Source organism: Mustelus asterias, chromosome 7 (genome assembly GCF_964213995.1).
Source record: "Mustelus asterias chromosome 7, sMusAst1.hap1.1, whole genome shotgun sequence".
Taxonomy (NCBI): domain Eukaryota; kingdom Metazoa; phylum Chordata; class Chondrichthyes; order Carcharhiniformes; family Triakidae; genus Mustelus; species Mustelus asterias.
The window spans coordinates 2612352-2638833 of NC_135807.1; the positions used below are offsets into that span (position 1 = coordinate 2612352).

A 26482-nucleotide genomic window follows, 5' to 3' on the forward strand; every position below is an offset into this window, starting at 1 on the left:
CAGTACAGGGTGCTGCCTGGTCAGTACAGGGCACCGCCTGGTCAGTACAGGGCGCCGCCTGGTCAGTACAGGGTGCTGCCTGGTCAGTACAGGGTGCTGCCTGGTCAGTACAGGGCCCGCCTGGTCAGTACAGGGTGCCGCCTGGTCAGTACAGGGCACCGCCTGGTCAGTACAGGGCGCCGCCTGGTCAGTACAGGGCGCCGCCTGGTCAGTACAGGGTGCTGCCTGGTCAGTACAGGGCACCGCCTGGTCAGTACAGGGCGCTGCCTGGTCAGTACAGGGCGCTGCCTGGTCAGTACAGGGCGCCGCCTGGTCAGTACAGGGCACCGCCTGGTCAGTACAGGGTGCTGCCTGGTCAGTACAGGGTGCCGCCTGGTCAGTACAGGGTGCTGCCTGGTCAGTACAGGGTGCTGCCTGGTCAGTACAGGACGCTGCCTGGTCAGTACAGGGCACCGCCTGGTCAGTACAGGGCACCGCCTGGTCAGTACAGGGCGCCGCCTGGTCAGTACAGGGTGCTGCCTGGTCAGTACAGGACGCTGCCTGGTCAGTACAGGGTGCTGCCTGGTCAGTACAGGGCACCGCCTGGTCAGTACAGGGCACCGCCTGGTCAGTACAGGGCGCCGCCTGGTCAGTACAGGGTGCTGCCTGGTCAGTACAGGGCGCCGCCTGGTCAGTACAGGGTGCTGCCTGGTCAGTACAGGGTGCTGCCTGGTCAGTACAGGGTGCTGCCTGGTCAGTACAGGGCACCGCCTGGTCAGTACAGGGCGCCGCCTGGTCAGTACAGGGTGCTGCCTGGTCAGTACAGGGCGCTGCCTGGTCAGTACAGGACGCTGCCTGGTCAGTACAGGACGCTGCCTGGTCAGTACAGGGCACCGCCTGGTCAGTACAGGGCACCGCCTGGTCAGTACATGGTGCTGCCTGGTCAGTACAGGGTGCCGCCTGGTCAGTACAGGGCGCCGCCTGGTCAGTACAGGGCGCTGCCTGGTCAGTACAGGGCACCGCCTGGTCAGTACAGGGCACCGCCTGGTCAGTACAGGGCGCCGCCTGGTCAGTACAGGGCGCCGCCTGGTCAGTACAGGGCACCGCCTGGTCAGTACAGGGCGCTGCCTGGTCAGTACAGGACGCTGCCTGGTCAGTACAGGGTGCTGCCTGGTCAGTACAGGGTGCTGCCTGGTCAGTACAGGGTGCTGCCTGGTCAGTACAGGGCGCCGCCTGGTCAGTACAGGACGCTGCCTGGTCAGTACAGGGCACCGCCTGGTCAGTACAGGACGCTGCCTGGTCAGTACAGGGCGCCGCCTGGTCAGTACAGGGCACCGCCTGGTCAGTACAGGGCACCGCCTGGTCAGTACAGGGTGCCGCCTGGTCAGTACAGGGCACCGCCTGGTCAGTACAGGGTGCTGCCTGGTCAGTACAGGGTGCTGCCTGGTCAGTACAGGGTGCTGCCTGGTCAGTACAGGGTGCTGCCTGGTCAGTACAGGGCACCGCCTGGTCAGTACAGGGCGCCGCCTGGTCAGTACAGGGCACCGCCTGGTCAGTACAGGACGCTGCCTGGTCAGTACAGGGTGCTGCCTGGTCAGTACAGGGTGCTGCCTGGTCAGTACAGGGTGCTGCCTGGTCAGTACAGGGCACCGCCTGGTCAGTACAGGGCGCCGCCTGGTCAGTACAGGGCACCGCCTGGTCAGTACAGGACGCTGCCTGGTCAGTACAGGGCGCCGCCTGGTCAGTACAGGGTGCCGCCTGGTCAGTACAGGGCACCGCCTGGTCAGTACAGGGTGCTGCCTGGTCAGTACAGGGCACCGCCTGGTCAGTACAGGACGCTGCCTGGTCAGTACAGGGTGCTGCCTGGTCAGTACAGGGTGCTGCCTGGTCAGTACAGGGCGCCGCCTGGTCAGTACAGGACGCCGCCTGGTCAGTACAGGGTGCTGCCTGGTCAGTACAGGGTGCTGCCTGGTCAGTACAGGGCACCGCCTGGTCAGTACAGGACGCCGCCTGGTCAGTACAGGGTGCTGCCTGGTCAGTACAGGGTGCTGCCTGGTCAGTACAGGGTGCTGCCTGGTCAGTACAGGGCACCGCCTGGTCAGTACAGGGCGCCGCCTGGTCAGTACAGGACGCTGCCTGGTCAGTACAGGGCACCGCCTGGTCAGTACAGGGTGCTGCCTGGTCAGTACAGGGTGCTGCCTGGTCAGTACAGGGCACCGCCTGGTCAGTACAGGGCGCCGCCTGGTCAGTACAGGGTGCTGCCTGGTCAGTACAGGGCGCCGCCTGGTCAGTACAGGGTGCTGCCTGGTCAGTACAGGGCACCGCCTGGTCAGTACAGGGCGCCGCCTGGTCAGTACAGGGCACCGCCTGGTCAGTACAGGGTGCCGCCTGGTCAGTACAGGGCACCGCCTGGTCAGTACAGGGTGCTGCCTGGTCAGTACAGGGCCCGCCTGGTCAGTACAGGGCACCGCCTGGTCAGTACAGGGTGCTGCCTGGTCAGTACAGGGCGCCGCCTGGTCAGTACAGGGCACCGCCTGGTCAGTACAGGGCCCGCCTGGTCAGTACAGGGCACCGCCTGGTCAGTACAGGGCGCCGCCTGGTCAGTACAGGGTGCTGCCTGGTCAGTACAGGGTGCTGCCTGGTCAGTACAGGGTGCTGCCTGGTCAGTACAGGGCCCGCCTGGTCAGTACAGGGCACCGCCTGGTCAGTACAGGGTGCTGCCTGGTCAGTACAGGGCCCGCCTGGTCAGTACAGGGCACCGCCTGGTCAGTACAGGGTGCCGCCTGGTCAGTACAGGGCACCGCCTGGTCAGTACAGGACGCTGCCTGGTCAGTACAGGGCACCGCCTGGTCAGTACAGGACGCCGCCTGGTCAGTACAGGGCGCCGCCTGGTCAGTACAGGGCGCCGCCTGGTCAGTACAGGGCGCCGCCTGGTCAGTACAGGACGCCGCCTGGTCAGTACAGGGCACCGCCTGGTCAGTACAGGGCGCCGCCTGGTCAGTACAGGACGCCGCCTGGTCAGTACAGGGCACCGCCTGGTCAGTACAGGGCGCCGCCTGGTCAGTACAGGACGCCGCCTGGTCAGTACAGGGCACCGCCTGGTCAGTACAGGGCGCCGCCTGGTCAGTACAGGACGCCGCCTGGTCAGTACAGGGCACCGCCTGGTCAGTACAGGGCACCGCCTGGTCAGTACAGGGCACCGCCTGGTCAGTACAGGGTGCCGCCTGGTCAGTACAGGGCGCCGCCTGGTCAGTACAGGGTGCTGCCTGGTCAGTACAGGGTGCTGCCTGGTCAGTACAGGGTGCTGCCTGGTCAGTACAGGGTGCTGCCTGGTCAGTACAGGACGCTGCCTGGTCAGTACAGGGTGCTGCCTGGTCAGTACAGGGTGCTGCCTGGTCAGTACAGGGCGCCGCCTGGTCAGTACAGGGTGCTGCCTGGTCAGCTACAGGGCGCCGCCTGGTCAGTACAGGGCGCTGCCTGGTCAGTTCAGGGCGCCGCCTGGTCAGCTACAGGGGGCCGCCTGGTCAGTACAGGGCACCGCCTGGTCAGTACAGGGCACCGCCTGGTCAGTACAGGGCGCCGCCTGGTCAGTACAGGGTGGACAGACCAGGTTTCCAGTTCTCACCCTGTTTGCCATCAGCTGTGGAACCGGATCCCAGGATTTTGCCGCTGAAACCAGTAAAGAACATTGGATCAAACACCAGCTTTTAGAGTCATAGAGGTTTACAGCATGGAAACAGGCCCTTGTCCCAACTTGTCCATGCCGCCCATTTTTTAAAGCCCGAAGCTTGTCCCAATTGCCCACATTTGGCCCATATCCCTGTATACCCATCGTACCCATGTAACTGTCTAAATGCTTTTTAAAAGATAAAATTGTACCCGCCTCTACTACTACCTCTGGCAGCTTGTTCCAGACACTCACCACCCTCTGTGTGAAAAAAGTGCCCCTCTGGACACTTTTGTATCTCTCCCCTCTCACCTTTAACCTCTGCCCTCTAGTTTTAGACTTTGGGAAAAGAAAGCTGATTGTGACAACTGGTAAATGCTGAGATACTGACTGGCCGGAGCTCACAGCCCGGTGACGAGTGTCGAGATCCAATGTGAACCCAGCAACTGGAATATTGGGGGAGGGGATACGGGAGCGCAGGGAGAAAAGTTGAAAAAACAAAGGAGAGAGTGAGGAGGAAGATGTGTGGGAACAGTCTTGTGACACAAGGCTGGGGAGGCTTGTAACAGTTCAATGGGTGGCAGTGTAGTGTCTTTTCCAGTGGAATCGATTCTCCGAGGGACAGCTTTAGGTGTTGCGCACTCCCATGGCTTGTTCCAGTTCCTGTCTTCGCTGCTGTATCTACGGAGAAAAGTGGAAACTTGTTAGAAAAGGAAGAACTTGCATTTCCTCCGGCAACTCTCACCATCACGGGATGTCCTGAAGCCTTTCACACGCAGTGAAGTGAATTTCCTGCCGTGGTGTAGGAAAATGCAGCACTGGATTGTGCACAGCAAGATCCCACAGAGATCAGCAACAGATCATTTATATTGCTGTTGGTTCAGAGATAAATATTAGCCTTGCACACTGAGAGAAAAAAATTTAAAGTTTATTTATTAGTCATAAGTGAGGCTTACATTAACGCTGCAATGAAGTTACTGTGAAAGTCCCCGAGTCATGCATTGTTCTTCAAAAGTGGCATGAAGGGGTAATCTCCTGATGAGACAGTAAGAAGTCTCACAGGTTAAAGTCCAACAGGTTTATCTGGAATCACGAGCTTTCGGAGCACTGCTCCTTCACCTGACTCACCTGATGAAGGAGCAGTGCTCCGAAAGCTTGTGTGGCTTTTGCTACCAAATAAACCTGTTGGACTTTAACCTGGTGTTGTTAAACTTCTCACTGTGTTTACCCCAGTCCAACGCCGGCATCCTGAGGAGAGGTTGAGCAGGTTCGGTGGGACTTCACTCACTGGAGTTCAGAATGAGAGGCGATCTCACTGAAACATAAACTCTGAGAGAGTTTGACAGGGTGGATGGTGGAACGATGTTCCCCCCGGCGGAGAGACTGGAACCAGGGAACAGAGTTTAAAACTTTAATGTGGAAATGAGAGGAAATGTCTCCTCTCAGAAGGTCGGGATTGTTGGAATTCTTATCCTCAGGCAGCAGGGTCACTGAATATACTCAGGGTGGAGTTAGGCAGAGCTTGGAACAACAGGGGAGTCAGAGGCTGGGGAGGGTGTGTGGTGGTGGGGGGGTGGGGCAGGGTGGTTGAGGGGGTGGGGCAGGGCGATGGGGGGTGGGGCAGGGCGGTGGGGGAGAAGGAGGGGGAGAAGGCGGGTGGTGGGGGGGAGAGCAGTGGGGAGGATGGAGGGGAGGGGGGGGTGGAGGGTGGATGGGGAGGGCAGTGGGGGAGAGGGCAGTGGGGGTGGGGGGAGAGGGCAGTGGGGGTGGGGGGAGGAGGGCAGTGGGGGGAGGAGGGCAGTGGGGGGGGGAGGGCAGTGGGGGGGGGGAGGGCAGTGGGGGGGGGAGGGCAGTGGGGGGGGGGAGGGCAGTGGGGGGGGGGCAGTGGGGGGGGGGCAGTGGGGGGGGGGAGGACAGTGGGGGGGGGAGGGCGGGCGGCGGGGGGGGCAGTGGGGGGGGGAGGACAGTGGGGGGGGGGAGGGCGGGCGGCGGGGGGGGAGGGCAGTGGCGGGCGGTGGGGGGGGGGAGGGCAGTGGGGGGGGGGCAGTGGGGGCAGTGGGGGGGAGGACAGTGGGGGGGGGGGGGGGGAGGACGGTGGGGGGGGCGGTGGGGGAGGGGAGGACAGTGGGGGGGGGGAGGGCAGTGGGGGGGGGCGGTGGGGGAGGGCGGGCGGTGGGGGTGGGGGGGGCGGTGGGGTGGGGGTTGGGTGGAGTCAGACAGACGTGTAAGTGGGGGTCAGGCCACAATCAGCTGGACCATGTTGTTGCTGATTCGCTGAACAAGGTGCGAACTGGCTGTAAAGATGGTGTGGGATCGGACTGCCCTTTCCCCCAGCCTGGGCTGTCCCTCGGTGGAGTGGCCACTCCTCACACATTCCAACTCGGACTGAGCCCTGGAACCCACTGCAGGTGTTGGTGGGATGGGGGTTGTGGAGACGGGGTGTTTGAGCTGAGTATTTTGGGCTGTGACTGTCTCAGTGATAGTTACCTTACAGTAGAAATAGCGACTGACAGCTTCCTGTGACCAGGGCTGTTGGTAAAAATCAGCTCGACGTTCGTCCTCCGGGTTTCCAACCACATCCGTCATTATCTGACAAAACAAACCAATTCCATCGTTCATCCCAAAACATTCAAAACAAACCTTCTTGGAACAGGAGTAGGCCATTCGGCCCCTCAATCCAGCTCTGCTGCCGCTGCATATGTTCCCCACTATCCATTGGAGGGCAGTTGAGAGTCAAACTCATTGCTGTGGCTCTGGAGTCACATGTAGGCCAGACCGGGTAAGGACGGCAGATTTCCTTCCCTAAAGGCCATTAATGAACCAGACGGGTTTTTCCGACAATCGACAATGGTTTCATCGTCATCAGTGGTTTCTTAATTCCAGATTATATTTTTTTATTGAATTCAAATTCCACCATCTGCCGTGGCAGGATTCGAACCCGATGGGGTCCCAAGAACATTAGCTGAGTTTCTGGATTAATAGTCCAACGATAATATCACTGGGCCATCGCCTCCCCTCAGCTCTCGGGGTTAAAGGGATGAAGGGGGATCAGGATATTGAATTTGATGATCAGCCGTGATGGTGATGAATGGCGGAGCAGGTTCGATGGGCCGAATGGCCTCCTCCTGCTTCTAGTTTCTATATTTCTATTAACTGTTCTCTCCACCTGTCCTGTCACCCTCAATGACCTGTGCACAGATACTCTCTCTCTCTCTCTCTCTCTCTCTCTCTCTCTCGAGAGAGAGAGAGAGATTTACCCGGTGTTTTATATTCTCTCTCCATCTTCTTCCTGCCAGAATGCATCACCTCACACTCCCCCACACTGAACTTTATCTGCCACCCATCCACCCCCTCCCCCAACTTGTCTCCGTCCTTTTAAGATTCTCACAGTTTACAATATTTCCACGTTTTGTGTCACACGTCACCGCTTTGGATACGGTTGAGGGGGATGACATACCAGTGGTGAGCCGCAGTGAGAGGATCTCCAGCACTGTGTCCGTCTCTGTGGCTCAGGAGGGTAAGGGGGAGAGCGGGAGGGCAATAGTTATTGGGGACTCGTTAGTTAGAGGGATAGATAGGAGGTTCTGTGGCAGCAAAAGAGACTCACGGATGGTATGTTGCCTACCGGATGCCAGGGTCCATGACGTCTCGGACCGTGTCTTCCGGATTCTTAAGGGGGAGGGGAAACAGTCACAAGTCGTGGTACACATTGGTACCAACAACATAGGTAAGAGAAGGGACGGGGATTTAAAACAGGAATTTCGGGAGCTGGGCTGGAAGCTGAGAGCCAAGACAAAACATGTGGTCATCTCTGGTACGTTACCGGTGCCATGTGATAGCGAGTTGAGGAACAGGGAGAGAGTGCAGTTAAACATGTGGTTGCAGGGATGGTGTAGGAGGGAGGGTTTCAGATACGTGGATAATTGGAACACATTCTGGGGAAGGTGGGACCTGTACAAACAGGACGGGGTGCACCTGAACCAGTGGGGCACCAATATCCTGGGAGGGAAATTTGCTACGGCTCTTCAGGGGGGTTTAAACGAATTTGCCAGGGGAGTGGGAAAAGGAGTTGTAGTCCGGAAGTCAGTGTTGAGGGTGGTGAGGTATTGGGGAAGGTATCAGGGTCAAGGGTGGGTACCGGTAGACAGGAAGGTGGGTTGAAGTGTGTCTACTTCAATGCAAGGAGCATCCGGAACAAGGTAGATGAACTTGGGGTGTGGATTGGTACTTGGGACTACGATGTTGTGGCCATTACGGAGACATGGGTAGAACAAGGACAGGAATGGTTGTTGGACGTTCCGGGGTATAGATGTTTCAGTAAGTGTAGGGAAGTTGGTAAAAGAGGTGGAGGAGTGGCATTGTTAATCAAGGATAGTTTAACGGCTGCGGAAAGGCACTTCGAGGGGGATCTGCACACAGGTAATATGGGCTGAAGTTAGAAATAGGAAAGGAGCGGTCACATTGTTAGGAGTTTACTATAGGCCCCCAAATAGTAATAGAGATGTGGAGGAAGAAATTGCTAAGCAGATTATGGATATGTGTGGGGGTCACAGGGTAGTTGTCATGGGGGACTTTAACTTTCCAAATATTGATTGGAACCTTTGTAGGTCAAATAGTTCGGATGGGGCAGTTTTTGTGCAGTGTGTACAGGAGGGTTTCCTGACACAATATATGGATAGGCCGACAAGAGGTGAGGCCACATTGGATTTGGTACTGGGAAATGAACTGGGCCAAGTGTTAGATTTGGTTGTGGGAGAGCACTTTGGAGATAGTGACCACAATTCGGTGTCTTTTGTTATTGCAATGGAGAGGGATAGGGCCGTACGGCAGGGCAAGGTTTACAATTGGGGGAGGGGTAATTATGATGCGATTAGGCAAGAATTAGGGGGCATAAGATGGGAACAGAAACTGTCAGGGAAAGGAACTAATGAAAAGTGGATCTTTTTCAAGGAACAATTACTGGGTGTCCTTGATAGGTATGTCCCTGTCAGGCAGGGAGGAAATGGCCGAGTGAGGGAACCATGGTTCACGAAAGAGGTGGAATGTCTTGTGAAAAGGAAGAGGGAAGCTTATGTAGGGATGAGGAAACAAGGCTCAGATGGCTCGATTGAGGGTTACAAGTTAGCAAGGAATGACCTGAAAAAGGGGCTTAGGAGAGCTAGGAGGGGACACGAGAAGTCCTTGGCGGGTCGGATCAAGGAAAACCCCAAGGCTTTTTACTCTTATGTGAGGAATAAAAGAATGACCAGGGTGAGGTTAGGGCCGGTCAAGGACAGTAGTGGGAACTTGTGTATGGAGTCAGTAGAGATAGGCGAGGTGATGAATGAATACTTTTCTTCAGTGTTCACCAAGGAGAGGGGCCATGTTTTTGAGGAAGAGAAGGTGTTACAGGCTAATAGGCTGGAGGAAATAGATGTTCGGAGGGAGGATGCACTGGCAGTTTTGAATAAACTGAAGGTCGATAAGTCCCCTGGGCCTGATGAAATATATCCTAGGATTCTTTGGGAGGCAAGGGATGAGATTGCAGAGCCTTTGGCTTTGATCTTTGGGTCCTTACTGTCCACGGGGATGGTGCCAGAGGACTGGAGAATGGCGAATGTTGTTCCTCTGTTTAAGAAAGGGAATAGAAATGACCCTGGTAATTATAGACCGGTTAGTCTTACTTCGGTGGTTGGTAAATTGATGGAAAAGGTCCTTAGGGATGGGATTTACGACCATTTAGAAAGATGCGGATTAATCCGGGATAGTCAGCACGGATTCGTGAAGGGCAAGTCGTGCCTCACAAATTTGATTGAATTTTTTGAGGAGGTAACTAAGTGTGTTGATGAAGGTAGGGCAGTTGATGTCATATACATGGATTTTAGTAAGGCGTTTGATAAGGTCCCCCATGGTCGGCTTATGATGAAAGTAAGGAGGTGTGGGATGGAGGAAAAGTTGGCCGATTGGATAGGTAACTGGCTACTAGATCGAAGACAGAGGGTGGTGGTGGATGGAAAATTTTCGGACTGGAGGCAGTGTGCTAGCGGAGTGCCACAGGGATCAGTGCTTGGTCCTCTGCTCTTTGTGATTTTTATTAATGACTTAGAGGAGGGGGCTGAAGGGTGGATCAGTAAATTTGCTGATGACACCAAGATTGGTGGAGTAGTGGATGAGGTGGAGGGCTGTTGTAGGCTGCAAAGAGACATAGATAGGATGCAAAGCTGGGCTGAAAAATGGCAAATGGAGTTTAACCCTGAAACATGTGAGGTGATTCATTTTGGTAGGACTAATTTAAATGTGGATTACAGGGTCAAAGGTAGGGTTCTGAAGACTGTGGAGGAACAGAGAGATCTTGGGGTCCATATCCACAGATCTCTAAAGGTTGCCACTCAAGTGGATAGAGCTGTGAAGAAGGCCTATTATAGTGTGTTAGCTTTTATTAACAGGGGGTTGGGGTTTAAGAGCCGTGGGGTTATGCTGCAACTGTACAGGACCTTGGTGAGACCACATTTGGAATATTGTGTGCAGTTCTGGTCACCTCACTATAAGAAGGATGTGGAAGTGCTGGAAAGAGTGCAGAGGAGATTTACCAGGATGCTGCCTGGTTTGGAGGGTAGGTCTTATGAGGGAAGGTTGAGGGAGCTAGGGCTGTTCTCTCTGGAGCGGAGGAGGCTGAGGGGAGACTTAATAGAGGTTTATAATATGATGAAGGGGATAGATAGAGTGAACATTCAAAGACTATTTCCTCGGGTGGATGGAGCTATTACAAGGGGGCATAACTATAGGGTTCGTGGTGGGAGATACAGGAAGGATATCAGAGGTAGGTTCTTTACGCAGAGAGTGGTTGGGGTGTGGAATGGACTGCCTAAAGTGATAGTGGAGTCAGACACTTTAGGAACATTTAAGCGGTTATTGGATAGGCACATGGAGCACACCAGGATGATAGGGAGTGGGATAGCTTGATCTTAGTTTCAGATAAAGCTCGGCACAACATTGTGGGCTGAAGGGCCTGTTCTGTGCTGTACTGTTCTATGTTCTATGTCATTGCTAAAAGTGTGCTTTGTAAATCCAAATCTGGGTCATGAATAAAAATCAACTAAAGCAGCGATCCCAACACCCACACCTGGTTGACCCCACTGTATATCACCCGGTTCATTATCGCACTCTGCTTCCTGTCACTCTGTATCCACGCTGCCACCCTGTATCCGCGCCCCTGCTCTGTATCCACGCCGCCGCCCCGTGTCCGCGCTGCCGCTCTGTATCTGTGCCACTGCCCTGTATCCACGCCACCACTCTGTATCCGCGCCCCTGCTCTGTATCCACGCCGCCGCCCTGTGTCCGCGCTGCCGCTCTGTATCTGTGCCACTGCCCTGTATCCGCGCCCCTGCTCTGTATCCGCGCCCTTGTTCTGTATCCGCACTGCCGCTCTGTATCCACGCCGCCGCCCCGTGTCCGCACTGCCGCTCTGTATCCGTGCCCCTGCTCTGTATCCGCACCGTCACCCTGTATCTATGCCGCTGCCCTGTGCTCACGCACCTACTCCGTATCCACGCCGCAGCCCCGTGTCCGCGCCCCCGCTCTGTGTCCACACCCCCGCTCTGTGTCCACACCCCCGCTCTGTGTCCGCACCCCCGCTCTGTGTCCGCACCCCCGCTCTGTGTCCGCACCCCCGCCCTGTGTCCGCACCCCCGCCCTGTGTCCGCACCCCCGCTCTGTGTCCGCACCCCCGCTCTGTGTCCGCACCCCCGCTCTGTGTCCGCGCCCCCGCTCTGTGTCCACACCCCCGCTCTGTGTCCGCGCCCCCGCTCTGTGTCCGCGCCCCCGCTCTGTGTCCTCACCCCCGCTCTGTGTCCGCACCCCCGCTCTGTGTCCGCGCCCCCGCTCTGTGTCCGCGCCCCCGCTCTGTGTCCTCACCCCCGCTCTGTGTCCTCACCCCCGCTCTGTGTCCGCACCCCCGCTCTGTGTCCGCACCCCCGCTCTGTGTCCGCGCCCCCGCTCTGTGTCCGCGCCCCCGCTCTGTGTCCGCGCCCCCGCTCTGTGTCCTCACCCCCGCTCTGTGTCCGCGCCCCCGCTCTGTGTCCGCGCCCCCGCTCTGTGTCCGCGCCCCCGCTCTGTGTCCGCGCCCCCGCTCTGTGTCCGCGCCCCCGCTCTGTGTCCGCGCCCCCGCTCTGTGTCCGCGCCCCCGCTCTGTGTCCGCGCCCCCGCTCTGTGTCCGCGCCCCCGCTCTGTGTCCGCGCCCCCGCTCTGTGTCCGCGCCCCCGCTCTGTGTCCGCGCCCCCGCTCTGTGTCCGCGCCCCCGCTCTGTGTCCGCGCCCCCGCTCTGTGTCCGCGCCCCCGCTCTGTGTCCGCGCCCCCGCTCTGTGTCCGCGCCCCCGCTCTGTGTCCGCGCCCCCGCTCTGTGTCCGCGCCCCCGCTCTGTGTCCGCGCCCCCGCTCTGTGTCCGCGCCCCCGCTCTGTGTCCGCGCCCCCGCTCTGTGTCCGCGCCCCCGCTCTGTGTCCGCGCCCCCGCTCTGTGTCCGCGCCCCCGCTCTGTGTCCGCGCCCCCGCTCTGTGTCCGCGCCCCCGCTCTGTGTCCGCGCCCCCGCTCTGTGTCCGCGCCCCCGCTCTGTGTCTGCGCCCCCGCTCTGTGTCCGCGCCCCCGCTCTGTGTCCGCGCCCCCGCTCTGTGTCCGCGCCCCCGCTCTGTGTCCGCGCCCCCGCTCTGTGTCCGCGCCCCCGCTCTGTGTCCGCGCCCCCGCTCTGTGTCCGCGCCCCCGCTCTGTGTCCGCGCCCCCGCTCTGTGTCCGCGCCCCCGCTCTGTGTCCGCGCCCCCGCTCTGTGTCCGCGCCCCCGCTCTGTGTCCGCGCCCCCGCTCTGTGTCCGCGCCCCCGCTCTGTGTCCGCGCCCCCGCTCTGTGTCCGCGCCCCCGCTCTGTGTCCGCGCCCCCGCTCTGTGTCCGCACCCCCGCTCTGTGTCCACACTGCCACTCACTCACCATTCCATGGCCTTCCACTTTGCTGATAGCCTGTTGTGTGGGTCAATGTGTAACGCCACGGACACTGACCCTCACCAACCAATAAAACCCCAACACCATTTGCCCCCTCACTAATCCTGACTGGTTTTCCTGAATAACTTCGCCTTTCTCTCAGTGACTAGCTCCAAATTACTGTTTTAATAACCTTTCCCACCAATGAGGTTAAGCCGACTGGACCAGTAACTCTGGGTTTATCTCCACTGGAGCAGGGTGAAAGTATTTGCAATTCCCCAGCCCTGGCACTGAGGAGGATTAGAGAATTTTGTCTTCACTCAGCGCTGAATCAGTGCATGAACTAAACCTTCCCTCGTCACCTTGATGTAAACTAAAATTCAAGGTGAAACTTCCTACCTTGAGATCGCGGCTCTGGGATCTCAGCCAGTCCTGGATGTAACCCTTTGGATCCTTAGAGAAACTCAACATAAAATCTCTCTGAATCTTCAGCTGGTTGATGGACTCGATGGTTTCGTGGATCTGAGGAGAGGGGAGACAAAGAGTCAGAGGAATCCAGTCTGGTGTCACACGGAGCAGTTCAGTGGGTCTCTAATGGGTGACTCCCGCCTTCAATCAGTGATCAGTTTCGAGTGAAATCACCCCCGGATAATCTCGGCCCAGATTCTAAACCCATTCCCTCAATGTCACTGCACGTTCCTTCAATTCTGCTCTCGCTGTTAGCCAACTCCTCATATCATTCCAGCTCCTGAACACTCACTCGACCGTCAGCCGCTCTGGCCCTCCCCTGATCCCCCACCCCCCCAATACCCCAGCCTTCCCCTGCGCCCCCACAGCCTTTCTTCCCCAGACTCCCCCCAGCCTCCCTCTCCTACCCCTGGCCCCTCCCTTTTTTATTCCGTTATGGGATGTGGGTGTTGCCAGACCAACATTTACTGCCATTCCCAAGTTGCCCTTTGAGAAGGTCTGGAACCCGCTGCAGCCCCTGAGGTGTAGGTACACCCACAGTGCTGTTAGAGAGGGAGTACCGGGCTTTTGACCAGCAACTGTGAAGGAACGGTGATGTATTTCCAAGTCAGGATGGTGAGTGGCTTGGAGGGGAACTTGCAGGTGGTGGTGTTCCCCTGTCCTTCCAGATGATAATGGTCATGGGTTTGGAAGGTGCTGCCTAAGGAACCTTGGTGAGTTGCTGCAGTGCATCTTGTAGATGGTACACACGGCTGCCAAGTGTGTTGGTGGTGGAGGGATTGAATGTTTGTGGATGTGGTGCCAATCAAATGGGCTGCTTTGTCCTGGATAGTGTCGAGCTTCTTAAACAAGAACAAAGAACAATACAGCACAGGAACAGGCCCTTCGGCCCTCCAAGCCCGCGCCGCTCCCTGGTCCAAACTAGACCATTCTTTTGTATCCCTCCATTCCCACTCCGTTCATGTGGCTGTCTAGATAATTCTTAAACGTTCCCAGTGTGTCCGCCTCCACCACCTTGCCCGGCAGCGCATTCCAGGCCCCCACCACCCTCTGTGTAAAATATGTCCTTCTGATATCCGTGTTAAACCTCCCACCCTTCACCTTGAACCTATGACCCCTCGTGAATGTCACCACCGATCTGGGAAAAAGCTTCCCACCGTTCACCCTATCTATGCCTTTCATTCACCTGACGAAGGGGCAGCGCTCCAAAAGCTAGTGGCTTGTGCTACCAAATAAACCTGTTGGACTTTAACCTGGTGTTGTAAGACTTCTTACTGGGACCTCCCCTGTAGCCAGGGAGGATACAAAGATTTCTCTCAAGGCCCCAGCAATTTCCTCTCTTGCCTCTCTCAGTCTTCTGGGGTATATCCCATCAGGCCCTGGGGTCTTGTCTACCTTAATGTTTCTCAAGAACCCCAGTACCTCCCTCTTTTTGATCTCAACATGACTCAAACTATCTGCACATCCTTCCCCAGACTCAACATCCACCAAGTCCTTCTCTTTGGTGAATACTGACGGAAATACTCATTTAATACCTCACCCATTTCCTCAGGCTCCACGCATAGATTCCCTCCCTTGTCCTTGAGTGGGCCAACCCTCTCCCTGGCTACCCTCTTGCTCTTTATCTCTGTGTAAAAAGCCTTGGGATTTTCCTTAATCCTGCTGACCAATGTTGTTTCATGACCCCTTTTAGTTCTTCTTACTCCTTGCTTAAGTTTCTTTCTACTTTCCTTGTATTCCACACTTGCTTCGTGTGTTCCCAGCCTCCTCGCTTTGACAAATGCTTCCTTTTTCTCTTTGACTCGGCTCACAATATCTCTCTCTATCCAAGGTTCCCGAAACTTGCCATACTTATCCTTCATCCTTACAGGAATGTGCCGGTCCTGAATCCCTATCAACTTACATTTGAAAGCCTCCCACATGCCAGATGTTGATTTGCCCTCAAACATCTGCCCCCAATCTACATTCTTCAGTTCCTGCCTAATATTGTTGTAATTAGCCTTCCCCCAGTTTAGCACCTTAACTTGAGGACTTATCTTTATCCATCACTCCCTCACAATCTCCCTCCCCCACAATCCACCTCCCCCACAATCTCCCTCCCCCACTCCCTCGCAATCTCCCTCCCCCACTCCCCCGCAATTCCCCCTCCCCCACAATCCCCCTCCCCCACTCCCCCACAATCCCCCTCCCCCACTCCCTCACAATCTCCCTCCCCCACTCCCTCGCAATCCCCCTCCCCCAGTCCCCCGCAATCTCCCTCCCCCACTCCCCCGCAATCCCCCTCCCCCACTCCCTCACAATCTCCCTCCCCCACTCCCTCGCAATCCCCCTCCCCCAGTCCCCCACAATCTCCCTCCCCCAGTCCCTCGCAATCCCCCCCATTCCCTCACAATCACCCTCCCCCTCGCAATCCATCTGGTATCCGTGTTAAACCTCCCCCCCCCTCACCTTGAACCTATGACCCCTCGTGAACGTCACCACCGACCTGGGAAAAAGCTTCCCACCGTTCACCCTATCTATGCCTTTCATAATTTTATACACCTCTATTAGGTCTCCCCTCATCCTCCGTCTTTCCAGGGAGAACAACCCCAGTTTACCCAATCTCTCCTCATAACTAAGCCCCTCCATACCAGGCAACATCCTGGTAAACCTCCTCTGTACTCTCTCTAAAGCCTCCACGTCCTTCTGGTAGTGTGGCGACCAGAACTGGACGCAGTATTCCAAATGCGGCCGAACCAACGTTCTATACATCTGCAACATCAGACCCCAACTTTTATACTCTATGCCCCGTCCTATAAAGGCAAGCATGCCATATGCCTTCTTCACCACCTTCTCCACCTGTGACGTCACCTTCAAGGATCTGTGGACTTGCACACCCAGGTCCCTCTGCGTATCTACACCCTTTATGGTTCTGCCATTTATCGTATAGCTCCCCCCTACGTTAGTTCTACCAAAATGCATCACTTCGCATTTATCTGGATTGAACTCCATCTGCCATTTCTTGCCCAAATTTCCAGCCTATCTATATCCTTCTGTAGCCTCTGACAATGTTCCTCACTATCTGCAAGTCCAGCCATTTTCGTGTCATCCGCAAACTTACTGATCACCCCAGTTACACCTTCTTCCAGATCGTTTATATAAATCACAAACAGCAGAGGTCCCAATACAGAGCCCTGCGGAACACCACTAGTCACAGGCATCCAGCCGGAAAAAGACCCTTCCACTACCAACCTCTGTCTTCTGTGACCAAGCCAGTTCTCCACCTATCTAGCCACCTCCCCCTTAATCCCATGAGATCCAACCTTTTGCACCAACCTACCATGAGGGACTTTGTCAAACGCTTTGCTAAAGTCCATATAGACGACATCCACGGCCCTTCCCTCGTCAACCATTCTAGTTTTTTGAAGAAGTGACTCCACCAGGTTAGTGAGGCATGACCTCCCTCTCACAAAACCATACTGACTATCGTTAATGAATTTATTCCTTTCTAAATACGCATACATCCTATCTCTAAGAATCCTCTCCAACAACTTCCCGACCACGGACGTCAAGCTCACCGGCCTATAATTACCCGGGTTATCCTTCCTACCCTTCTTAAATAACGGGACCACATTAGCTATCCTCCAATCCTCTGGGACCTCACCTGTGTCCAGTGACGAGACAAAGATTTGCATCAGAGGCCCAGCGATTTCATCTCTCGTCTCCCTGAGCAGCCTGGGATAGATTCCATCAGGCCCTGGGGATTTGTCAGTCTTTATATTCCCTAAAAAGCCTAACACTTCCTCCCTTGTAATGGAGATTTTCTCCAACGGTTCAACACTCCCCTCCGAGACACTCCCAGTCAACACATCCCTCTCCTTTGTGAATACCGACGCAAAGTATTCATTTAGGATCTCCCCTACTTCTTTGGGCTCTAAGCATAATTCCCCACTTTTGTCCCTGAGAGGTCCGGTTTTTTCCCTGACAACCCTTTTGTTCCTAACGTATGAATAAAATGCCTTGGAATTCTCCTTAATCCTGTCTGTCAGAGTGTTACAGAGTCAGTGCTGCTGCCCTGCTCTATCTGGGTAAATGAACATTTATTTCCCTGAAGCTTCCATCCAATTTCATAGAACATAGAAAAACTACAGCACAAACAGGCCCTTCGGCCCACAAGTTGCGCCGGTCATGTCCCTACCCACCTAGGCTTATATATAGGCTTACCTATAACCCTCAATCCTATTAAGTCCCATGTACTCATCCAGGAGTCTCTTAAAAGACCCTATCGAGTTTGCCTCCACCACCACTGACAGCAGCCGATTCCACTCACCCACCACCCTCTGTGTGAAAACCTCCCCTGACATCTCCTCTGTACCTACCCCCCAGCACCTTAAACCTGTGTCCACCCTGGGAAAAAGCCTCTGAGAGTCCACCCGATCTATGCCTCTCAACATCCTGTACACCTCTATCAGGTCACCTCTCATCCTTCGTCTCTCCAAGGAGAAAAGACCGAGCTCCCTCAGCCTATCCTCATAAGGCATGCCAACCAATCCAGGCAACATCCTTGTAAATCTTCTGTGCACCCTTTCAATCATTTCCACATCCCTCCTGTAATGAGGCGACTAGACTGAGCACAGTACTCCAAGTGGGGTCTGACGAGGGTCTTATATAGCTGAATCATTATCCCCGGACTCCTAAACTCAATCCCTCGATTGATAAAGGCCAGCACACCATACGCCTTCTTAACCACCTCCTCTACCTGCGAGGCCGATTTAAGAGTCCTATGGACCCAAACCACAAGGTCCTTCTGATCCTCTACACTGCTAAGAGTCTTACCCTTGATATTATACTCCTTCATCCCATTTGACCTGCCAAAATGGACCACTACACATTTATCTGGGTTGAAGTCCATCTGCCACTTCTCCGCCCAGTCTTGCATCCTATCTATGTCACGCTGCAGCTTCTGACATCCCTCCAGACTATCCACAACCCCACCAACCTTCGAGTCGCCGGCAAACTTACCAACCCATCCCTCCACTTCCTCATCCAGGTCATTTATGAAATTTTCCTTTTGAAATTGCTGCGTGTTGTCTGTTGGAGCGTGTCCTGCATGTTGTCTGTTGGAGCGTGTCCTGCGTGTTCTGTTGGAGCGTGTCCTGCGTGTTGGAGCATGTTTATAGAATCAAAAAGAAGCAAAAAGAGGCCATTCAGCCCATCGAGTCGGCACCGACTCCGACAGAGCATCTGACCCAGGCCCTATCATCGTCATCCCACACATTGACCCCACTAATTCCCCTAACCTACACTGAGGGAGAATTTAACATGGCCATTCCACCTCACCTGCACACTGTTCAAGTGTGGGAGGAAACCGGAGCACCCGGAGGAAACCCACGCAGACACGGGGAGAATGTGCAAACTCCACACAGACAGTGACCCAAGCCGGGAATCGAACCTGGGACCCTGGCGCTGTGAGGCAGCAGTGCTAACCACTGTGTTGGAATCATGTTGGAACTTGTAGAGTGTGTTGTGTTATGCGTGTTGGAGCATGTTGTGTGTTGGGCGTGTTGTGCATGTTGGAGCATGTTGTGTGCGTTATGCGTGTTGTTACCTTGTTATCCAGTGCAGCAATCTCCTGCTGATTGGCTGTTGACAGAAGGAAGCTGCTCATTTGACCTTTCAGGGGGTCGTCAACTTCCACGTCGATATCGTAACAGGCTGTCTTCTTCTGATCATTCGGATCCACGCTGGAAAGAGAAAACACCAGAGAGCAGGGAAGGTTCAGTCCGGATCGCAACCGTGCCACTCCTGTACGGTCCGTGTGTGTCTCAGTGTCAGCTCCTGTACGGTCCGTGTGTGTGTCTCAGTGTCAGCTCCTGTACGGTCCGTGTGTGTCAGTGTCAGCTCCTGTACGGTCCGTGTGTGTGTCTCAGTGTCAGCTCCTGTACGGTCCGTGTGTGTGTCTCAGTGTCAGCTCCTGTACGGTCCGTGTGTGTGTGTCAGTGTCAGCTCCTGTACGGTCCATGTGTGTGTCTCAGTGTCAGCTCCTGTACGGTCCGTGTGTGTCTCAGTGTCAGCTCCTGTACGGTCCGTGTGTGTGTGTCAGTGTCAGCTCCTGTACGGTCCGTGTGTGTGTCTCAGTGTCAGCTCCTGTACGGTCCGTGTGTGTGTCAGTGTCAGCTCCTGTACGGTCCGTGTGTGTGTCAGTGTCAGCTCCTGTACGGTCCGTGTGTGTGTCTCAGTGTCAGCTCCTGTACGGTCCGTGTGTGTGTCTCAGTGTCAGCTCCTGTACGGTCCGTGTGTGTGTCTCAGTGTCAGCTCCTGTACGGTCCGTGTGTGTGTCAGTGTCAGCTCCTGTACGGTCCGTGTGTGTGTCTCAGTGTCAGCTCCTGTACGGTCCGTGTGTGTCTCAGTGTCAGCTCCTGTACGGTCCGTGTGTGTGTCAGTGTCAGCTCCTGTACGGTCCGTGTGTGTGTCAGTGTCAGCTCCTGTACGGTCCGTGTGTGTGTCAGTGTCAGCTCCTGTACGGTCCGTGTGTGTGTGTCAGTGTCAGCTCCTGTACGGTCCGTGTGTGTGTCAGTGTCAGCTCCTGTACGGTCCGTGTGTGTGTCTCAGTGTCAGCTCCTGTATGGTCCGTGTGTGTGTCAGTGTCAGCTCCTGTACGGTCCGTGTGTGTGTCTCAGTGTCAGCTCCTGTACGGTCCGTGTGTGTGTCTCAGTGTCAGCTCCTGTACGGTCCGTGTGTGTGTCAGTGTCAGCTCCTGTACGGTCCGTGTGTGTGTCTCAGTGTCAGCTCCTGTACGGTCCGTGTGTGTCTCAGTGTCAGCTCCTGTACGGTCCGTGTGTGTGTCTCAGTGTCAGCTCCGGTACGGTCCGTGTGTGTCAGTGTCAGCTCCTGTACGGTCCGTGTGTGTCTCAGTGTCAGGTCCTGTACGGTCCGTGTGTGTGTGTCAGTGTCAGCTCCTGTACGGTCCGTGTGTGTCTCAGTGTCAGCTCCTGTACGGTCCGTGTGTGTGTCTCAGTGTCAGCTCCTGTACGGTCCGTGTGTCTCAGTGTCAGCTCCTGTACGGTCCGTGTGTGTGTCTCAGTGTCAGCTCCTGTACGGTCCGTGTGTGTCTCAGTGTCAGCTCCTGTACGGTCCGTGTGTGTGTGTCAGTGTCAGCTCCTGTACGGTCTGTGTGTGTGTCTCAGTGTCAGCTCCTGTACGGTCCGTGTGTGTCTCAGTGTCAGCTCCTGTACGGTCCGTGTGTGTGTCAGTGTCAGCTCCTGTACGGTCCGTGTGTGTGTGTCAGTGTCAGCTCCTGTACGGTCCGTGTGTGTGTCTCAGTGTCAGCTCCTGTACGGTCCGTGTGTGTGTCAGTGTCAGCTCCTGTACGGTCCGTGTGTGTGTCAGTGTCAGCTCCTGTACGGTCCGTGTGTGTCTCAGTGTCAGCTCCTGTACGGTCCGTGTGTGTGTCAGTGTCAGCTCCTGTACGGTCCGTGTGTGTGTCAGTGTCAGCTCCTGTACGGTCCGTGTGTGTGTCTCAGTGTCAGCTCCTGTACGGTCCGTGTGTGTCTCAGTGTCAGCTCCTGTACGGTCCGTGTGTGTCTCAGTGTCAGCTCCTGTATGGTCCGTGTGTGTGTCTCAGTGTCAGCTCCTGTACGGTCCGTGTGTGTGTGTCAGTGTCAGCTCCTGTACGGTCCGTGTGTGTGTCTCAGTGTCAGCTCCTGTACAGTCCGTGTGTGTGTCAGTGTCAGCTCCTGTACGGTCCGTGTGTGTGTCTCAGTGTCAGCTCCTGTACGGTCCGTGTGTGTCTCAGTGTCAGCTCCTGTACGGTCCGTGTGTGTGTCAGTGTCAGCTCCTGTACGGTCCGTGTGTGTCTCAGTGTCAGGTCCTGTACGGTCCCTGTGTGTGTGTCAGTGTCAGCTCCTGTACGGTCCGTGTGTGTCTCAGTGTCAGCTCCTGTACGGTCCGTGTGTGTGTCTCAGTGTCAGCTCCTGTACGGTCCGTGTGTCTCAGTGTCAGCTCCTGTACGGTCCGTGTGTGTGTCAGTGTCAGCTCCTGTACGGTCCGTGTGTGTGTCTCAGTGTCAGCTCCTGTACGGTCCGTATGTGTCTCAGTGTCAGCTCCTGTACGGTCCGTGTGTGTGTCAGTGTCAGCTCCTGTACGGTCCGTGTGTGTGTCTCAGTGTCAGCTCCTGTACGGTCCGTGTGTGTGTCTCAGTGTCAGCTCCTGTACGGTCCCTGTGTGTGTCAGTGTCAGCTCCTGTACGGTCCGTGTGTGTGTCTCAGTGTCAGCTCCTGTACGGTCCGTGTGTGTGTGTGTGTGTCAGCTCCTGTACGGTCCGTGTGTGTGTGTCAGTGTCAGCTCCTGTACGGTCCGTGTGTGTGTCAGTGTCAGCTCCTGTACGGTCCGTGTGTGTGTCAGTGTCAGCTCCTGTACGGTCCATGTGTGTGTGTCAGTGTCAGCTCCTGTACGGTCCGTGTGTGTGTCAGTGTCAGCTCCTGTACGGTCCGTGTGTGTCTCAGTGTCAGCTCCTGTACGGTCCGAGTGTGTGTCAGTGTCAGCTCCTGTACGGTCCGTGTGTGTGTCAGTGTCAGCTCCTGTACGGTCCGTGTGTGTGTCAGTGTCAGCTCCTGTACGGTCCGTGTGTGTCTCAGCGTCAGCTCCTGTACGGTCCGTGTGTGTCTCAGTGTCAGCTCCTGTACAGTCCGTGTGTGTCTCAGTGTCAGCTCCTGTACGGTCCGTGTGTGTGTCAGTGTCAGCTCCTGTACGGTCCGTGTGTGTCTCAGTGTCAGCTCCTGTACGGTCCGAGTGTGTGTCTCAGTGTCAGCTCCTGTACGGTCCGTGTGTGTGTCTCAGTGTCAGCTCCTGTACGGTCCGTGTGTCTGTCTCAGTGTCAATTCCCTTGCATCTCATGCCAAGCCGCAGTGCTGTGGAGAATCTGTGGATGGCGCTGCTGAGCTGCTGAGAATCAGTGCGTGACGTCCCATATAGTGGCAGCAAATGGGAGTGTACCCAATCTCTGCTCTTGTTCAAACGCTGTGCTGGGCCCTTTAAGACTGTGACTCTCACTGTGATTTCATTCACTTCGGTCGATTGACTGTGAGTGCGGCTGGACTGCGTTTCCTGTTTTAACTTTAACAGTTTCCACACACCATGATGAGGTCTATGGGTTTGGCACCTCGAGGGTTAAAGTGGGACAGAGAACAGCACCGCCCACTGTATGATGCAAGAGAACACATGACCCACTGGACAGAGCTGTGTGCATGAGTAAGCACGTAGACAGTTACTAACTCAAACTGTGACTGTTAATTTGTAATTAGTTCTTGTCGGTAATTAATACGTAGAGTTAACACTGCAAAGACTTCAATATAACCCACTGGAAGGTATCCAACACCCTGCTATAGGCAGCAAATGGAAAATCCTTAAATCTTGCAAAAAGACTAAATTCATGCAAGAACAAAGAAAAAAGTGGTGCAGCATTCTGAGCTGGAAAGAAATTCATGGAACAGACACACACACAGAGGAAAATCACGAGGGAAACACTGCGAAGGCATGGAAGCTGAAGGCAGAAGTTTAAATTTTCTCACTGGAGCAGAAAATGGCATGGGATTTGTTGAAAGTCCCAGAGTGAGGAGACCTAGCAGGGGGTGAGCTAAACCTTTCAAAATCCAGGATGCAGCAAGCCCCAAGAAACTTCTAAATAGTTCAGGGGTCGGAAATTGCCATTTAAAAACTCCATCGGAAAAACCTGAGTTGTGGTCTCTCTCTGGGGGGAAAGTTAATGAATTTATTTGAAAGGATTGGGACTAAAGGATCAGCTTTAAGGACCAGCCAAGGGCAGAACTTGACGTTTTTGTGACCCTGAAGTTTAATCGCTGAAGTGAAGAAGATTGCTGCCTCTCAATCCAAGCAGCCGTTGTTTTCAATGTTGAACTCGGGCTCTGTTATTGCGGCAGCTGCTGAAAGCAGCAAGGGCAGGAAAACCCTCTGTCTTCAAACAAAACAGCTCCATCTTGAATCTCAGCAGCTCACAGACACTCAGTTGCATGGACAGACTCGCTCTCCTGATGTAGGCTCCTCCATAGTTAGGGGTGCCCCTGAGGATCAATGTCACTGGTGCCAGAAGTACCATGGAGTTCATGCCCTGAACCATGGAGTGTACATCCTTGCCATGAAGTGCACATCCGTGCAATGGACTGTACGTCCGTGAATGGACGGCACATCCTGCACCGAGCTCTCCAGAGTGGTTAACACTGCCGCCTCACAACGCCAGGAACCCAGGTTCGATTCCCGGCTCGGGTCACTGTGTGTGTGGAGTTTGCACGTTCTCCCCGCGTCTGCGTGGGTTTCCTCCGGGTGCTCCGGTTTCCTCCCACACTCCAAAGATGTGCGGGTTAGGTGGATTGGCCATAGTAAAGACGCAGGGTTATGGGGATAGGGTGGGAGAGTGGGCCTTGGTCGAGTGCTCTTAGAGAGTAGGTACAGATTCGATGGGCTGAATGGCCTCCTCCTGCACTGTAGGGATTCTGTGGATTCTAAAGCTGAACTTACACTTCTCAGTCTTTACCCATGGATCAGGAAATCCACTCAAAGCTCAGATCAATCACATCATTGGAGACTTTGAGAAAAAGATTCCTTAGAAACAGGAAATAGGAGCAGGAGGAGGCCACTCGGCCCTTCGAGCTGCTCTGCCATTCAATAAGATCATGGCTGATCATCCAACTCAATAGCCTGATCTCCCCTTCGCCACATATTCTTTGATCCCCTTACGGACATGATTGCTTTATAAGACCATAAGAAATAGAAACAGGAGTAGGCCATTCAGCCCCTCGAGCCTGTTCCACCATTCAATAGGGTCATGGCTGATCCGACATTCCTCACGTCCACTTTCCTGCCCTTTCCCTGTAACCCTCGATTCCCTTACTGATCAAGAAGCTCTCTATCTCAGCCTTAAACATACACAAGCCCTCTGCCCCCATGGTCCCTGTGGCAAAGAGTTCCAAAGACTCACAACCCTCTGAGAGAAGAAATTCCTGCTCATCTCAGTGTTAAATTGGTGCCCCTTTATTCTGAGACACTACCCTCTGGTCCTAGACGCTCCCATGTGGGAAACATCCTCTCAGCATTTACCCTGTCAAACCCCTTAAGGATCCTGTATGTTTCATTGAGATCACCTCTCATTCTTCTCAACTCCAATGAGTCCCAGCCTGTTTAACCTTTCCTCATAAGACAATCCCTCCGTACTGGGGATCATCCCAGTGAACCTTCTCTGAACTGCCTCCAATCAAATAGTATATTTCCTTCAATAAGGGAACCAAAACCAAAACGGGGCGGCACGGTGGCACAGTGGTTAGCACTGCTGCTTCACAGCTCCAGGGACCTGGGTTCGATTCCCGGCTCGGGTCACTGTCTGTGTGGAGTTTGCACATTCTCCTCGTGTCTGCGTGGGTTTCCTCCGGGTGCTCCGGTTTCCTCCCACAGTCCAAAGATGTGCTGGTTAGGTTGATTGGTCATGCTAAGATTGCCCCTTAGTGTCCTGAGATGCGTAGGTTAGAGGGATTAGTGGGTGGATATGGGGTAGGGCCTGGGTGGGATTGTGGTCGGTGCAGACTCGATGGGCCAAATGGCCTCTTTCTGCACTGTAGGGTTTCTATGATTCTATGAAAACTGCTCACAGTGCTCCAGATGTGGTCTCACCAGTAGTACCTTGTACAGCTACAGCAAGACTTCCCTATTGATATACTCCAATCTTCATGTGTCTAGGTGTCCAGATCACCAACAACTTGTCCTGGTCCCTCCATGCTGACACTATAGTTAAGACAGCCCACCAATGCCTCTACTTTCTCAGGAGACTATGGAAATTTGGCATGTCAGCTACAACTCTCACCAACTTTTACAGATGCACCATAGAAAGCATTCTTTCTCAGCTTGATATGGCTCCTACTCTACCCAAGATCACAAAAAACTACAAAGGGTCGTGAACTCAAACCAGCCTCCCATCCATTGACTCTGTCTACACTTCCCGCTGCCTCGGAAAAGCAGCCAGCATAATTAAGGATCCCACGCACCCCGGATATTCTCTCTTCCACCTTCTTCCGTCGGGAAAAAGATACAAAAGTCTGAGGTCACGTACCAACCGACTCAAGAACAACTTCTTCCCTGCTGCTGTCAGACTTTTGAATGGACCTACCTTGCATTAAGTTAATCTTTCTCTACACCCTAGCTATGACTGTAACACTACATTCTGCACCCTCTCGCTTTCTTCTCTATGAAAGGTATGCTTTGTCTGTATAGTGCGCAGGAAACAATACACGGAATGTTAATACATGTGACAATAATGAATCAAATCAAATCAAATTATCTGTTATTTTTGTTCTTCCTTCCAAAATGAACAACTTCACATTTTTCCACATTATGACAACCTTTTGCCCACTTACCAGGCGGTGACGTAGTGGTATTGTCACTGGGCGAGTAATCCAGAGACCCAGGGTAATGTTCTGGGGACCTGGGTTTGAATCCCACCACAGCAGATGGTGAAATTTGAATTCAATTAAAAAAAAATCTGGAATCACAGATCCACAGATGGCCATGAAACCATTGTCGATTGTCAGAAAAACCCACCTGGGTCACTGATGTCCTTTAAGGAAGGAAATCTGCCGTCCTTACCCGGTCTGGCCTACATGTGACTCCAGAGCCACAGCAATGTGGTTGACTCTGAAGCGGCCTCGCAATCAGTTCAAGGGCAATTAGGGATGGACAATAAACGCTGGCCCAGCCAGCGACACCCACATCCCGTGAATGAATAAAAAAAACTTAACCTTTCAGTATCCTTTTGTAAACTGTTCATATCCCTCTCGCAACTTGCCTTTCCATCTATTTTTGTGTCTTCTGCAATTTTGCCTACAGTACATTCGCTTTCTTCCTCCAAGTTATTAATATATGTCGTAAACAGTTGCGGTCCCAACGCTGATCCCTGTGGAACTCACTGGTTACAGGTCGCCAACCTGAAAAAGAACCCCTTATTCCCTACTCGTTGTCTCCTGCCCATTCGCCAATCCAGGTCAGGACAAAGGTTTTATCAGGTCAACACGCTGCTTTACTCGGTAGGCACAATAGCGACAATATTATTGCCAGACATGGAATCAATGAATCACCTGTTAAATTTGAGGAGGTTAGTATCAGAACCCAATGTTACTGTAACTCACTCCACTCTGGGTTGGTGTGCAAGGGAGGGTGTGCGTGCGGTCGGCAATGGGGAAAAGGTGTGGGAGGGTCCACATCGCTGGGCTTGCGATCCTTACCTGATGAGGTGGTTGATGATGATGGGATCTGGCGGCAACAGCAAGGTAGTTAGACGCTGAGGAATCTCGGAAAACTTTAACCGGGGGCAGTCAAATATCTACAAGATCAACAGAAACAAAACCTTCAGGATCAGAAATTAGAAAAACAGCAAAAAACCACACA

General features: G+C 54.5%; 1 protein-coding gene across 1 annotated transcript in view; it reads right to left on the reverse strand.

Annotated features, from left to right (window-relative positions):
• Positions 1–3125: 3125 nt before the first annotated feature.
• LOC144496030 (SWI/SNF-related matrix-associated actin-dependent regulator of chromatin subfamily D member 3-like) overlaps positions 3126–26482 on the reverse strand; it is a 39363-nt gene continuing 16006 nt past the window's right edge. The window contains exons 2-6 of the mRNA XM_078216983.1: positions 26320–26417; positions 18645–18780; positions 12989–13111; positions 6134–6235; positions 3126–4327 (exon numbers count right to left, since the gene is read on the reverse strand). Coding sequence (XP_078073109.1) covers positions 4274–4327; positions 6134–6235; positions 12989–13111; positions 18645–18780; positions 26320–26417 — 513 coding nt within the window. The 3' untranslated portion in view covers positions 3126–4273. The remainder of the gene's footprint in view (positions 4328–6133; positions 6236–12988; positions 13112–18644; positions 18781–26319; positions 26418–26482) is intronic.